A 16494-nucleotide genomic window follows, 5' to 3' on the forward strand; every position below is an offset into this window, starting at 1 on the left:
TCCCTTCCCCAGCAGTGGCAGCACTCCAGGCTCAGCACCTGCTCCCCAGGGAGGCAAGTGAGCACAGAAAAACACAGATATAAAATATGAAGTGACTCTTGTTATTCATGCAGAGGGAAATGCCTCGTTTCTAAATACTCTGGAATCCATGGCCTTGCATGCTGGCTTTTAGAAAGGACCTTTGACTCCATATATTTTATATAATATTTTAATAAACCCACCAATTTCACAACTAAAACAAGCCACAGTGTAAAGCCAGGGCTAAATGTACACTGCTAGAATATTGCCCTTGATGTGCTTTGGTCAAGCTGTTGAATGTAATCTCAATTTTATATGAAGTCATAGTACTTGTCTGGGGTGTATCTGGATGTTGTTTTTATAAGCACAAAACTCTGCTGGTAGGAACAGGTGAGTAATTGGTAAAAATACTGCAAGGACTAGAACCAAAAAACATGTAGTTTTTTGTGCAAGGAAAAGTCCTCATCACTAAGTTCACTGACCTGCAATTTAATGCAAAGGGCTCTTTTTTTCAGGGAAATACAGAAACAGTGAAGGAAATTCAAGTCTGTATCCACAAAATGGAAGGATCCAATTTATTCTTATGGCATCTACTCAAAACTGGGGAGGGCCAGAGCAAATCCCTGCTGTTGAAGGGACTATTAACCTACCACCATATATCCTAAATCTGCCTTATTCTACTACGGGGGAGCTCTGGTGAGCATTGCTCTCTCACCTTCTCTCAGGTACCCTTCCTACAACCATAAACAATTGCTACTACCAGACCTCTGACTTCTCTATTTTCATGGACACGATAAATATTTTATAAAATTGTCAGTTCTGTTGAAAATTGTGCTACAGACACTTACAGCAAAATATAACATCAATCCTAGTCTGATGGTAAAATCTTCAGTGAGTATATGTGACTCCACACCTGTGCATCACTCAGTGGGTGTTATTCCTCGGTTAGAAGGAAAATGTTCCTACCAATGTGCCAGAGGAAGAGATATCAATATGATACCAACAATAAATGCATCAAAATAAACTAATGGCTGTCTTTCTCACCTGTTGCAGCAAGCTACCAGATTAAAGAGGGCAACTGGAAGTGTTAATAAAAGGCTTCCTACTTCACTACCCATCTCCTTGAAGCGTCATCTCTTGCACCACGTGAGCATTATCCCAGTTTCCGCCACTCTTCTCTCACCTCAAACACAGTCCTTGGAAATGTCCACAAGAAGGACTTTTTTTGTCTCAAAACTTTTGCAACCACTCCATATGTTAAAAAATAAATTAAAAAAAAAAGGCACAAAAAATAGTAGGTGCACAGACTGAATTATAAGGAAATATGCACAGTAAGACAAAATAAACCTCTCTACATTTGCAAGTTTTCCCTGAATTGACATCTGGACATATAAGTAATCACTTAAACCAGAAAGAATGGGCTCTATGCTGGTATTTTTTTTATGAGATTGAAGTGCCTGCTATTTGTTTTTAGGAAATGGCTAATTTAATTAGTAGCATCTGTTCTTCCTTTTCTCTCCAGTCTTACGTGGAATTTACTGCACAAACAAGAAGAAATGTAAACTGAAAGAAAGAAACCTCTGGGCCCATATATACAGAAGATATAGCAATTCTTAGGGGGTTAAGAAAAACTCATCTTTGCCACCAGACACCTCCCTGCTGACATAAGGACACTGGTCTCACTTCTGCCCTGCTGCTATATACAGGCCCTCAGGGAAAAAAAAAACAGGTTGCCAAATATGTTAACCAATAGCATTCCCATCCAGGGACTGTCAGGGTTGTAATGATGTTATCTGCTAAGCCACAGGCAGGCAGGGGCTGAGGAGCCTGCTCCCCTGCAAAAGCTAAAGAAAGAATTAACCACAGCAATGGGATAATTCACTAGCTGTCTTCAGCTGATTTCTTCATCCCGGTGAACTCACCTAACAAAGAATTTTATATAGCAATGATGTTTTGTTTTTTTGGTTCTCACCTTCTGGTGATGTTTCCTGCAATGTTTCTCTTCTGTGGTTGAGGAAATCCTGAATGCAATGTAGGATGAGCTACAGAAAGAGAGATGTTTTCTCTACAAGCAGATCCCTAAGGACAGCTGGTAAAAAGGTAAAACCACGGAGATCCATGGCATGAATTCAATCATTTGCTGAATCCATGGTCTATGACTTTTAGGTCTGACATGATCCATCTGTAGCTAAGTGGAGGGGGAAACAATATTTAATTATTGCACAAGATCCATCTTCAGGTCTGATTAATACTCATGGAAGACTTCAGAGCTGAGTGACATGAACCCTTCCAGGTCACGCCAGAGTGATTTTCTGTGGCCTTTATTCTTACATGCTATCAGATCTTGCTGATTTTGCACTGAAGCAGCTGGGAAAGGCTTGTACCCTAACAGAGCTGAGCTGCAGCCACTGCCAAACTGAAAACTGGTCTATGCAACACACACAGTGTGCAATGACAGACATAAAATTTTGTGTCCAGCTTCTCCTACTGACTAGAGAAAACTGCAAAGTCCCAAGCTTTGGTCAATGGTTTAAAACGTATTGAAAAGAATGCTTAGCTTTTGTATACTTTCTAGTGGCCCAAACCTGTGTTCTCAAGGTTTTGTTCACCATTCATGGATGTCAGCTAGAAAGGTACATTCTTTTTCATCTTTTTCTCTTTCAAAAATACATAAGCCTTGAGATCCAATAGTGACATTAAATGCTTTTTTTCCTTCAACACGTCTTTGGCTATGCACTTCAAACTAAGCTACAGAGTTTCCAGGTGCATTAAACATTTCAGAAACACACTGTTCATCTTGCTGGATCTGGCTAAAACATGTTCTCCTCCTCTTCTCCCCCCACTGCCTCCGGTAGCAACGGGAAAATTTGATCAGCCGGAGGAGAAGTGCAGGGGGGAGTTAAGAGAGAGGTGTTGCTGTAAGTGTCCAAGATACTTTTTTTTTTCAGTTTCAGGTTTCTGAGAATTCCCCTAGGCTTTTCCAACACAAACTTTGTTCCTCTTTTCAGAATCAAATTCTCTCTGTAACATGACACAGTTACATGACAGTACTGCCCAACAAAAAGCTTTTAAAGCAGACTTACAGTCAGGTAATTTCTGTGATGCTTCGTAGTTAATATCTCTTTCTTTTTCTTGCTGGCTCATGTCTTGCTACTCTCTTATTACTTTCTCCTCCAACTAAAGTAATATACTATTTCTGCTTGGTCTTTGTCCAGCTCTCAAGAAGCTGGCTTTATCCCCAGTCTTAGTTGTCTGTTTAACTGTTCATTCCCTTGCACAGACAGAGTTTCTATTACGTCTCACTTATTTCTTCCATACACTACTTCTGTGTGTCAAAAGCAGCAATATTCAAGCAAGAATCAACAACAGAATTGTTTTTTAAAGAAATCAAGTCTAGTGTACTCTCATAAGAGTCAGACCAACCTTCTACAGCTTTTCTTTAAGAATTGAAGCACAGGAACTACCCTGCAATTACTGCAGGGTAAAACCTCGTATGGATTTTTAGCTCTAATTATTAATACCAATATTCTCCTCTTTTTATCAATCACTTGAACAATTAATGAGAATAGGAGAATCATGCATGGTGGCAAAATGTGTAAGGCAGGAAAACCACTACACCCTTCTCTGTATCAACAAAAAGGAGGCCAGATTTGCAGTGCACTAAAACACTGCTTCACATTTTCAGAACAAGAATATTCTTAGCATCTGTGCCAAAAGCAACACTTCCTTCCCCTCAGAAATTCAGTAAATCTATAAAACACCAAGAAACAAACCAGTAATCTTCAGACACATTGAATAAATTTACAGGGAAGGAAATGCACAGCCAGTTCTGAATTATTAACAATTAAATAAATTATAACACATTATAAATGCATAATTTAAACACATCTAATTTCTTGGCAATGAACTGTTTGGGTTTTTTCTACTCATAAAGACAGCTAGTATCTAAGAATCATTCCCCACCAGCTTAGAGGGACTTTAAGTTGTAACATGACTCAAATTACTTCATTGTATCCCACTAAATCTCTTTTCATAAGCATGCAATGAAAGTGTCATTTCTTTTTTGATTCATACAAGATCTTGGGGTAAAAAAAAGGGAGGGAAAAGAAGCCCACAGAAATTAGCTTTCAGCCTGGGTGACTTTATATTGCTTGTTATGACATAAAAGCTTCATGTAAGTTGACCTCTGGGGGCTATAAGCAAGGAGAGCAATCAGGAGAGGAGCCACAAACTGGACCCTCTTTTACTATACCCACATCACATCATGTTTTCAACTCAGAATGCTGCTGCTGAGTGAAATTCACTAAAATTCCTTCAACAGTAGAGGTGAGAGATGTACAAGCCACACTGAGGCTTTCCACAGCCTCATGGGCAAACACTGGCTAGGAAGATGTACCCTGGGCATCTCACTCCCTACAGGAGCTGCAGCTGGGGCTCCTCCATGAACTCCTATTGCTCTAGACATCCTCCCAGCAGTACTTACACTGGGAGATGCCAGCAGAGGCTGCAGTCTGCTGAGAAGGCAGGCATGGACACTGGCACATGGCACTGGCTTCGCAGCTCCTGGTTTGAGAGGGAAGATCACTGGTGCACCCGACTGCAGCAGGCTGAGCTGAATGCAAAGCCTGACTTAGAATCACAGAATGTGTGGGGCTGGAAGGGACCTTAGAGATTATATAGTTCAAACCCCTCTGCCACGGGCAGGGAACCTTCCACTTTCTGGCTTCCAGGTTCCCATTGTGGTAGTTTGTTTCTTCAACACACCATCCTCTTCCCTGACAGGCTGCCCTCCCCATGAGGTTTCCTGGGCATTCAGACCAAACTTCACTCATGACAAATGCTATTTTACTTAGTCAATCTGACTACCAAACAGAAATTGGGATCCAAATTACTCTCCTCCTATTGCCTGCACTTGCTCTACAGCCATGCAGGCAGAAGGCACAAAGAGCCAGCCCTGTCTTCCTCCTCAGCAGAAAGAGACAAGTGAAACAACAATAATTTAAGTGTGCATCAACAGTGCTGCAAACCCCAGAAATAAAACCAGGGGTGACAAATCCCCAGTCAAGAGCTCACTTTCTGAGCTGAAGCTTCCAGCAATAAAGAAAAGCTCTTAAGCTTGAAAAGAGTCCCCATGAGTGTCTAAGTCATGTTTTAAGTCTAAGTCAATGTTTTAAGCTGAAAGTGTAAATTACAATCAAGTTTCATCATATATCACAGTTATTCTAATTGTGCAAATCACTAACTTGGCTAAAATCAATAAACATTAGAGATTGTCTGTATTTTTTACAAATTATCTCTAGATCATAAACTAAATTATCTGTTTGCACAGATCATGCAATAGCCAGGCTCTAAAGCCCATCCAGTATCCAAGGCCTCTGCGCTGTTCTTGGGCTTTTACTGGGCAACATTAAAACATTCAGATTCAGAAAATACAAAAAGGATTAAATAACACTGAAATGACTATGATGCATCTACCTGATGAGGATTTGCTGACGGTTTGGGCAGATGGTCAGAGTGAAGAAATCTCAAAACACTAAAAAAAAAAAAAACATTCTCAGGGGTGAGGAATGCAGGCTGATCTTCGGGAATAGAACTGGTTTTCCTCATACAGTTTCAAATGTTAGGACAGCTGTATCACAGTCTAAATCTGCTAGGCAAAACAGCATTCTAATACATATGAAATCAATGCAGGAATGAGAGAAGAAAAAGGCAACACAGCCCTTATCTTTTCATATGAAACTTCATTTTCACAAAAGTATCATTGACACAGATTTGGTATTAACCCTCTGATGATCTGTCATTCTCATTCTATTGATATGCAACCTGACAGCATACCCTATAGCTCCATACAACGATGGAACAGCCATAGATCCTCATTTCTTCCTAGCTTTTTCCTACTTACACTGATTATCACAGTTGTACAAAGCAGTGAGAGAACAAAAAGGTAAATAAAACTTTCCCTTTGGACAGAGACTTTATTTCTGAGTGTCCATAAACCAAGTCAGGGATGGAAGAAATTCATATTCCTTCGCAGCAATCTAGTATCAAGCCTTCCAAAAAACTCAAGTCTTAAATCAAATTTTCTAGTAATGAGCTGTCATAAGATTACCAGAGGTGATTTCATGGGCTGTGCTGATTGCTACTCCAAACCACTATGTGGACTAAAAAAAGGCAAGGTTAAATTGATTCACATATTGTAATATTTAAACCCAGGAAAAAAACTCTAAACTCAGAAGAGAGGACAGCCCAGCCCTGTTACCCATGTGATTCTGGTCAAACAGAGTGAGAAGAAAAAACAGTCCATTTTCATACCCTGCATCACCTGGATATCCATGGTGATCTTCCTACCTAGTTCCTACTCCAGATCCCACCATAATTTTACATTTGCCCAAAAATACACTTGACAGTGTAGGGCTTGTAGAGCTCATGTACAGGGGGGGGATACAGATTACGCAGTGACACTCTTTGATTTGGCTTTGGGGCATGAAAAAAACAGCAAAAAGCACCCCTCATTTTCTGCCTACTTTCCCTGCCCATGGCTTGTAGTCAGAGTTTCTCCTGGCTCAGAAGGGGCACCAGCAGCCAGCCTCACTGTCTGGGATCTGCTGGGGGTAAAACAGACCAGAGCTACCACTGCCTGTTATTAGAGTAATTTTATCATCACCAGCTAACTACCTCCTTTCTTTTTTTCCTATGCCTAGCACTGGCCCTACTCGAAAGTCAATCCTTTTGTATCCAAAAAAGAACAGGATCAGGAATCTGCCTTGTGCCAGCTAGAGAAGACAATGCACAGACAGTACAGAAATTACTTATCTGTATGGGACTGAATGGCAGCTAGTTGGAGTATTTCTGCATATCAGAAATATTTTTCTAGCCACTGTTACAATTTTAATACAATAGGTAGAAATAAGTTCTGGGAGCAGGCTATTTGCTGAAGTATTTTTAAAAATCCATCAGTGATTGACCCAAGGCATTAAGAGCACTCAGCATTGTGTTTTAAAACAATTAATTCAATGAAAAAGAAATTCATACTAGCATTGATTCAGAAGTATTTTTCTGCAATGTTACATTTTTTAAATCTCAGAAAACATCAGTGTCCAAAATGAATAAAAGACAACTTTAAGGAAAAAAACATATTAAAAAAGCATATAAATGTGTAAGTATTTTCTGTTTTTAATAGGCTGGATTGTGATATGGTACAAACACTGATGAGGATTTGAGAGCTCTTTGGTTTCCTCCTGGCTCCCTTAGGTGATGTCATGCTTCCTTCCCATTTAAACCAAAGAATGAAATAAGAAGAATTTTGAAATCTCTAACAGAAAACACCAGCTAAGGATGAGGCCATATTACTCAGGAGCAGTAAGAAAGCCAAGGAAGAGGATCTAGGAAGGAAGGACAGCTGATCCAAAGGGTGGCTGGGATCCAGCAGCATGGGATCAGTTGTCAGTGGGGCTTAGCACAGGGGGTTCAGCAGGAAACAAGATCTTCCAGGACCTTTTCATCTGGGGGAAGTATCGGGGTGGTCATCTGAGAAGACAACCCCCACACAAACACACGCAGAGCAAACACAGCAAAGGCTCTGCCCCCTGCCCGGGAGCTCTCATGGCAGATGAGGAAGCTGATGATTAACGCTGCGAACAGGTGATTAGTGGCTACCAAACATCAGCACATGAAGATATCTCAGCCAGCATGCCTGACATGAAAGGTCACATACCCTGGCAGCTAAATGAGGAGAAAATCTGGTCATCCCTGAAGCAGCCTCAGAGGGAGAAGAGGTGAGACACCAACCTGTTGAGCACTACACCTTTGTTTTCACACACATGTGGTCGGTGTGGTGTGGCTGGTGCCCTGTGTCCTTGTGAGACCCGTGTTCTCGGCCTGCCCCAGGGTGCAGCTCGGGTTGCAGCCTCCTCTGCAGTGAGGAATTGCTGCAGCTGAGGAGCTGCTGCCGCGGGGGCACCGCTCTGCTCTGGGGGACCACAGAGCGTGCGGCAGCACGTACACTTTATATTCCATAAACATGCTATACTTAAAAGGCTGCACAATTTTTTCTATATAAATAGTGATTCATTCCACACGCTAACATTCAGACCCTCACCAACAGCACAAATCAGAATCATGGTGTTGGGAGCATGATGAGACCTATGCTTCCACCAGTTACCATTGCTTTTCATATTTCAGCTCAAGAAACACAAGCACCAACTTTTAAAAAGAACTCCTGCAGTTTCCATTAGCAGCAGGCAACTTCATGGCTACCCATTTTGTCTGAAAACATGGGCTTTTTATACCTTTGACTAGGCACCCAAATATCCACTCAATCAGCCTGAAGTCTAAGGCAGATTACATACTTAACCCAAATTCTGAAGCTGTCACAACTGTAGTCTCATCTGACAACACTGGTAGGGTGAAGAGTTTCCCAAAAATAGCTGAATAGCTTTGGATAGAGATTTAGCAGCAAATGAAAATGGTATACCTCTACATTATACTTACAACTGTTGCATAACTTACAAAACCATAAAAAAGGCAGGGAAAAATGAATAGGATTCCCAACATAGTCTTATGAGCATTCAGCCTCAAAGTCCCCAACCAATTTAAATCTAAAGAACAAAAATAAGGGAGATGAGACTCTCTGCTAAGAATGTCCTTTGTGGCTGTGGACAAGTCATCTACGGCTTAACATGAAATGAAACTTACCATTTCATCTCAATAGTTCTGCTTTCCACTCTTTCAAGTGCAACAAAACCTGAAATGACCAGCTGACAGGTGTGTTGGGAGTAATTCACTGCACCTGTAAGTGCTTTGAAATGCCTTCCTGTAAAGTGCAATGAGTTTCAAAGTTCTTACACTTTAGAAAGGAAAAATAGCCAGAGAAGAAAAACCAATTTCTTTTCTAAACTCTTTAAGAATTATTACTCTGAGGGCTTTTCTCCACATGCAGAGTCATAGTCATAATGGACTGAATCAGGATGAGAATTTAGGTCTATGACTGAGCATCTCCATGTCCTCAGGAACAGGAGGGCTTGCTCCACAACAGTGCCCTCAGTAAGGCTCACAAGTAGCTACTAATGCAGAGCACTACTGAAGTAACTTCTTCTACTAGACAAGTCTTGGAATTTCTCCATGGATAACCAATTCGTTTGTTTACCAACACCTAGAAGTGCTGAAGCAAATATTAGTTTTCCATTTCATTTCAGGATTATGACAAGCTTGCCCAGTTAACGCAATTACAATTCCTCTGCACAGGCACAGGTGAAGCTGCTGTTTCCTCACCCATGAACAGGAAATCCCATAAAGCCAAGAGAGATGAAAAGCAGCAGTCTGAGAAACATGTTCACTTCTGACCTATGAGAATCATTTCACCGAGTGCCAAGGTCAACAAACAGGATCCTAGCAGTGACTGCTTTCATCTCATGGGGGGAGCTGGGTGGGAAATGGTTTTCCTGTGCTGTTGAAGAACATTTTCATGCCCTTGGAAAAAAACCCATGTGTCTGTAAAAGGCTGAAATGCAAGCCAGACAGTTTGTGCTCTGTTTCTGCAAAACATATGCAAGGCGAGGATCTCCCCCAACCCCAGAGTAAACAGCCCTGCAGATCACATCCTTGGCACAGGAGGTCAGCACAGGGCTCTGACCCCGAGCTTCAGCTGGCCCGTGAGCACCCTGACCAGTGGGGCAAGAGTTTCCCGGGACCTTCCCTTTGCAACTTGTCCTACCCCTTCCCATACCCTCTGCTTGTGCTCCACATTCCATGCTGAGCTGCCTGACCTATTCCTAGGAACACTAACAAGGTCTGTTTTTACTGGAAATTTCATTCTTGAAAAGGCATTGCTACTCAAGAAACAAGAAAAATCTTTTCCCACCTAACTAGTTCTGCTTTGAAATGCTACCTTCCCAGTATACTGATCATGTCTCCACTGTTTGTTTCTCTGTGCTATGGCTAGTACTGAACTACCAAAGAAGAAATCCAAAAGAAAAAAGAAAAACCAAACTGATAAAAGTGCACAGCTCTGCTGCCCTTTGATAAGCTCTAGATCAGAAAGTAGAAGTGATAGCTTTTGCACACAATGGCTGATAACCCCCAAAAGCACTCAACTCCAGCCAGTAAAGGGAGAGAGATCATGTTAATCAAGTCCTGCCAGGCGTGGGAAAATCAGAGAAGAGGAAAGAGAATGAACAAGGATACGTGCTCCTTGTTATCCACATATCTGTACTGTCTCTACTGTCTTCCCAAGCTCCTGTTGCAATTGACGTTTGTTCACGTTTTCTAACCATGGCAAATAAGAAACAAGCTTTTAAAAAACTATCTAAATGACTGGAAAGCTGCAAACCTAGAAGAAGGAGCAAAAGCTGCCTACAGACACCAAGCGGGCAATCCAAGACCTGCCTTGCTGCCCATCTACCACTCACAGTTATGAGAGACGATTAAAGCCCAGATCCTCCTGTCCAAAACACTTCAACACCCACTCATATGCAGCTGATGGCAAACTCTAGCATGACAGTATTGCTAAGGAAAGTTCCAATGGAGTATGAAAATCTGAACTTCCTCCTCTCTTTATAGGCATGCTAATCTGTCTGGTGTGAGACTACATCTGCCCAGTTGAGAAGGACTTTGAATTTAATGGTTAAGGGCAGTCCTGCCCTTAACTCAATGGGAAAGTGACATTAGGACCTTGATCTGTTTAAGTACTTCAACATATATTTACATTTCCAAGAGTAAAACCTTTAATTTAAAGCAAATCTTAAAAAGCCAACCCTTCAGGACACTGGCTGAGGTCCATCCCGAGTATATTGTGCTATGTATTTATTTTATCTCTTCAAAGTCACCCTGTGACTTACAGTAAAAATCTTTTACTTTAGTTTGCTACATCAAACCATGTTCACTTTACCAGTCTACCCAGAGGTGGTGATTTACTAGCGGTGCCTGCCCTGCACAGAGCCAACAGCCCCTCCGAGCCCTGCAGGGGCAGAGCAGGGCTCGACGGGCAGGGTCTGAGCCCTCCAGGCTGGCATGGCAGGGGGAAAATGGAGCGAACAGGCAAGCAACTCCTCACAGCTGCTTTTGTGTGGCTCACTGGGGATCTGAATGCACTATTGATTCCATAGCACTAAAACAGATTTGTAGCCCCTGCGTGTGCAAGACAGATATCTCCTTCAACTCTAATCTCTAACAGCTGTCAAAGACTTAAATGGCTTGGAGCTGCCTGGCACACTAAAATCAATGAAGATTTTAGGCCTGCTTGCCTAAAGGACAACCCATGGAACAGGAATCAGTGAAGTCATGCTCCTGCCCTGGTCACAGATGGACAGGGCCTCCCAAACTTCACAATGGATTAAGTGTCTAGACCATGTCAGTAAAACAGACTAGATAAAACAAATGAGTGCACCCCTAAGAATCCATGCCACCCAGAAACCCACTTGCCCCTATCATTCCTTGTTGAGGATGTACCCTCCCAACAATTTCAACAGCGATGAAAGTGCAGTGGAATTACTTTTCTAGAAACCTCCCAGAGGTACTACCACTGTCCCATCACAAACTGCAGTACCCTTAAAATGAAGATAACTAAAATTTACTTGGCAATATTGAGTCTGCATCATCATAACATACATCTTCAGATACCTGTCTCTTACTGCTCCTGATGGAAAATTTTGGTTTCAATCAGGAAAGAATTCAACAGTGATTTTTTTTTTCTTTGAGGTAAAGCTAGAAAATCAACCCAATTATTGTCCATTATCATCTAGCCAAGCAAACATAGGAACCACAGCTATCCTTAGTCAAGATATGCCCCCCCTCAAGGCAAAATGCTCTCGCAATAGACTTTTGCACTTAAAGAGTTTGGTCACTTTTTTCGTACAGGAAGTTTAACAAAAATTTTTAACCGGTCCATCTGTTTCCTTACATCTGCTTTCCGATGACTACCTTGAAACAATCCTAACACACTGGCTGCCGGGTGAAACCTTCAACAGGATGGCAACATTTATTGGAAATGGTCCAATTTTTATTTTATGCTATGTTTGACAGGTGAGAAAATTATTCAAGGTTTTGACTGGGATGATGTGACTAGGAATATAACCTAGTTTGTCTGAAAACTATGTGCTAATACTAAAACTATTCTCTGAAACAGCAATGAAGGAAAAATAAAAGAGGAAAAGAAAAAACTTGTCACACATCTCCTATTTGACAAACATTCCCACATTAACAACAACAAGCAAATTAACAATAAAGTTCAGTCTTCAGCATTAAAGTCCAATAGGATTTTGTTGGTTGGGTTTTTTTGTTTGTTTGTTTGTTTGGGTTTTTTAAGGGATGTAAAGGAAACAGGCGCTGAAGAAAAAAAAAGGCATGCAGGAATTTCGCAGGAAACTTCAAATCTCACTGAAGTTAATTTACATTCTACATCCTATTATTGTGGGAAGAGACCCACTATGTTTTTCAGTAACTAAAACACACCGGGTTGTCTTAACAACATTCCCAAGAAGCTCGTGCTACCTTCAAAAAGTTGCAAACAGTCAGAACTGCTTTATTGGGGGGATGGGGGTGGTGGGGGAAAGGACCCGAAACAGTTCCACTCACACGCTATTTATTTATTTCCAACAGTCTGCTTACACATAAAATGTCCTGGAGCTAAAAGCGACCAGCTGGGCGGGTTACTAGCCGCGCTCCTGGGCGAAGTGCCAGAGCTCCTTCCCTTTCCCTACGAAGGGGAAGCCTTCGTACTTATTTATTTAATAACGGGGAAAGAAGGAGCCCTGAGCCCCGGGGAAGGCGGGAGGCACGGCGGAGCCTCTCGCCCTCCGGGGGCCGCCGAGCTGGGCAGCGCAGCGCCGGGAGCGACCGCCCGTCCCGTTCCGCCGGCTCCGAAGGAACCGGGGCAGCGGCGGCGGCCCCGGGACCGCGGCTCCCCCGCCGCCACCACGGACCCCCGGCGGGAGCCCCCCGCCCCGCGCCGCCTCCGGTACTCACCGCCGGCCGGCTCGGGCAGCGTGGAGACCGAGGTCTGGCCCATGGCTTGGCCGGGAGGCGCTCACGCCGCCCGCGGGGCGCGCAGCCTCCGCCGCGGCTGCTCCCGAGGGCTCATCCCGGTGCTGGCCGGGCCCGCGCTCCCCGCCGGCTGGCGGGGGGCGGCTGCTCCGGCGGCGGGCCGGCGGCTGCCGCCTGTCATCCCGCCGAGCTGCCCGGCACCGCCGCGGCCCCGGCCCCTCGCCCCCGCCCCGCTCCGCCCCGCACCGCCCCGGCCCCGCCCGGCCGGGGGCTGCGCGCCGCTCCCGCGCCGGCCCCGCGCGGGACAGCGCCGGGGTCGCAGAGGTCTTTAATAAATTAAAAAAAATTTTAAAAAATCAAAGACAGAAAAGCCCCCTTTAGCTACATGGAGTTTGGGAAGGACGGTGCGCAACTAGCGGCGCTTCCCGCGCTGCTGGCGTCCCGGTCCCTGCCTACTCCCGCCCTGCTCCAAAGCCTTAGTCCAGACACGGAGTTATTCCCACCCCTTCTCATCCTCTCTGAAGGTACAGGGGAAACTTGAGGCAGCCGCAGGCAGCGATCCCATCGCCCTGCTTGAGGTGCCTTACAGCCGGGAGCCGTCTTCAGGCTGCGCTGCTGTCACGAGTGGAAGAGGAGCGCCCGGGCAGGGCATGGGATCCTGACCAGGCTCGTTTGGCTGTGGCTGAGGTCTGGAAAAGTGCCCGACGCTCGCCACACACCCAGGTACATAATCGAAGACAGACAGGACTGCTTTTGGTTTTGAAAGAAAGAAAGACAGTGGTATCCAGCCGTAACAGATGACAAGAAGGGATAATCAATGGGATAAACTTATGAGGAAGATGGGGGAAAAAAGACGTTGTGCATATAGCTCTAGAGCAAAACTAAAAAATTATTAATTCTTTTTCCTTAAAGCACGAGTATCATCCAAGCAGTGATACAAGCTTAATGCTAGGGCTAACAAGCAACTGTTACCACTGGTGAAAAAATAGAGAAAACATAAAATAAAAAATAAAACACCCCAAAAACGTGAGCACCTAATAGCTATTACTATGCAGTATCTAGAAATAAGCAGGGAGATGCACATATATCACAGGAGGACACTTGAGGCTCACCTAAATAACATCTATTAACAAGACATGGTGAAATTACAATTTCCCAGTGGTCTGGAAATCTTAGAACAAAATCCTAGAGGGGTTGAAGTGATGTCTGGCTAGCTGATCTTTGCGTGTGTTGGCACTGTGGTGGTGTTTCAAGGATGGAGAAGTGTGTTAGTGTGAGGCCCGTACCAAGGACACAAAGGGAGCACAAGGAGTTGCTGCTGCCTGTGTGGTAGGCAGAAGAATTGTGATTGTCAGCTGATACATGGATGATAACTAATGCTAGTCTTCATGGTTTTTTATAGAAAATAGGTCCTGGTAAACAGCTCTTTTATTTCCTCGTTTTATATGATTATGCATTAAATTGCCAGAGGCTTGAGTGTAATAGACTTCTACTAGGTACTTGATTTAGTAAGAGACAAAAAGTGAGTACAGCACAAAATTAATAAAGCACAAACAGATGAAGAGCTAAATGAAAAGCAGATCAATTGTCCAAGCAGCACCAGCATTTAATGAAGATGTTGGTGAGCTGCAGGGAGGCTCTTCAGAGCTTTCATCAGAAACCTAGAGAAGTATTTTTTCAAACAGCTTTAAAAAGACTAAATAAATCACCACTGGCAGCAATTTTAGACAGAGTAAATATTAACAGAGTGGTAATGAGAACAAGGCAGTCACAGAGTTATCTGGATTATTTAACAAACTCAGGTCTTTCAAACAAGCTTTAATAGGGTCAAAATGAGAAAAAAAGTCAGACTTGCAGGATGGAACAACGCAACCTACATGGCCAAGAAATGTATCTTTGAAAGTCACTCCATGTAGGAGCTTGGAGAAATTCAACATGAGCTCCTAGTGAGCTAGTGCTGGTGGAAAAGAGACAGGCATGTACATACACCTGTGCAAGTAGAAAAGGGTAGGTAGAAATCCCATTGCATCATTGTGCTTTTTATCAGACAAAAGGTGCTGTCCCATATGCAGTGTTGTTGTCTCTCCCTTAAAAAGATGATGTGTGATGTGAGAGAGCTGCAAAGAGATCCACAAGATAAGTTGGAAACTGCAGAAAGTGGTCTCCAACAAAAGGTGCAGAAAAAGCCAATACATTTGGGAAAGATGTTGCATTTTAACTCATCAGTGCCCTTACAAGGAAAGAACAGCATTGCAACACTCCTGGATGTTCAAGCACTGAAGAAAGGACTGACACCCCAAATCCAGGGTCCATACAAAGCATGGTGTTGAAGACGACTGAGTGGGGCTTATGTAGAGAACCAGGCTGAATTGTGCAGTGGGAGCCAAGGGCAAAGCAGATGGCCTAATGGTCCCTTTGTCAACCCAAGGAAAGGCTTCCAGAAGGGTGGTTTATTGTATTAGAAAACTTCTGTCCTTAATTTCTCAGGATTTTTTTTTTTTTTGCATGCAATTTCGCACGTTAATTTTTCTTACGTCGAAAAATTATTTTTAAAGAGTTTGCTTTGAGAAACTTGAGTCACCTCTTTGGAGTCACTTGTAAACAGGAACATAAAAGTTTTCCTGTCTGCCTCTGGTGAATCTCATTAATTTTATCAAAGGAAATTGTGTTCTCCTCCTGCGTAAAGGCCCAGTTTACAATGCAAAAGTGTATACCATCTGTCTGCAATGATTCACGTGACGTAATAAAGTCTTCAAAGCCAATTTGTGAGCTAAATAAATGAAATTTAGTTACCACATCCTTCATGTAATTGAAGTAGTTGCCAATTTCTTTTGGTTTAGTTGTGTTTGTTTCTGGTTTTTTCTTCCTAAGTTAACTGATGGTGATGACTTTCTTTTCTATGAATGGTAAGGGAAACTGAGATGTTGAAAGATATATTGCATTTCATATACATAGAGCTATATTTGTGTAATTGCCTCCACACAGAAGGGATTCTAACATCATACTGACATTCACATGTGAGCATCCACACAAAATACACACATTTAATATTTGGTTATCTGTAGACATTAATTCTGCAGTATGATAGAGGTGTTCTCATCTGTGCATTAAGTTTCTCTCCATGTTGATAACGGGCATGTAGAACAGTTGCAAGTTTAAGGATACAACAAATTATTCTAGCAGAGATTTAAGATTACAATTATGTAGATAAAATACACTTTTATTTGGTATACTTGTTTTTTAGGGTGTAGATGATCCTACAATATCTTTAGCTGCATATTCCACTTTGCATCTAAACATCTAAGAGGACAACACACGCAAACAGACTTCTATGCATTTTGCAGTATTTTAGTCTTCTGGGCTTTCTGGAAATCCACAATTGCAAGCAAAACAACAACAGGCAGGGGAAGATTAAAGTGAGAATTTCAGGATTAAAATTTCCATGACCATTTTTTCCAGGGCTATTTATGAAGGAAATTCTGCAAAAAAAATGCTAAA

The 16494-nt window shown here is 42.8% G+C and overlaps 1 protein-coding gene across 8 annotated transcripts in view; it reads right to left on the reverse strand.

Moving 5' to 3' along the window:
* The window catches only part of PHACTR2 (phosphatase and actin regulator 2), a 129481-nt gene that overhangs the window by 58708 nt on the left and 54279 nt on the right, over window positions 1-16494 (reverse strand). Inside the window, exon 1 of one of the 8 annotated variants that reach the window (XM_030268084.4) lies at window positions 12979-13166. The exons of the other annotated variants lie outside the window; for them this stretch is intronic. Coding sequence (XP_030123944.4) covers window positions 12979-13021 — 43 coding nt within the window. The 5' untranslated portion in view covers window positions 13022-13166. Of the gene's footprint in view, window positions 1-12978; window positions 13167-16494 lie in introns of those variants that run through there. 8 annotated transcript variants of the gene reach the window in all.

The sequence above is a fragment of the Taeniopygia guttata genome, chromosome 3, assembly GCF_048771995.1.
Source record: "Taeniopygia guttata chromosome 3, bTaeGut7.mat, whole genome shotgun sequence".
Classification (NCBI taxonomy): domain Eukaryota; kingdom Metazoa; phylum Chordata; class Aves; order Passeriformes; family Estrildidae; genus Taeniopygia; species Taeniopygia guttata.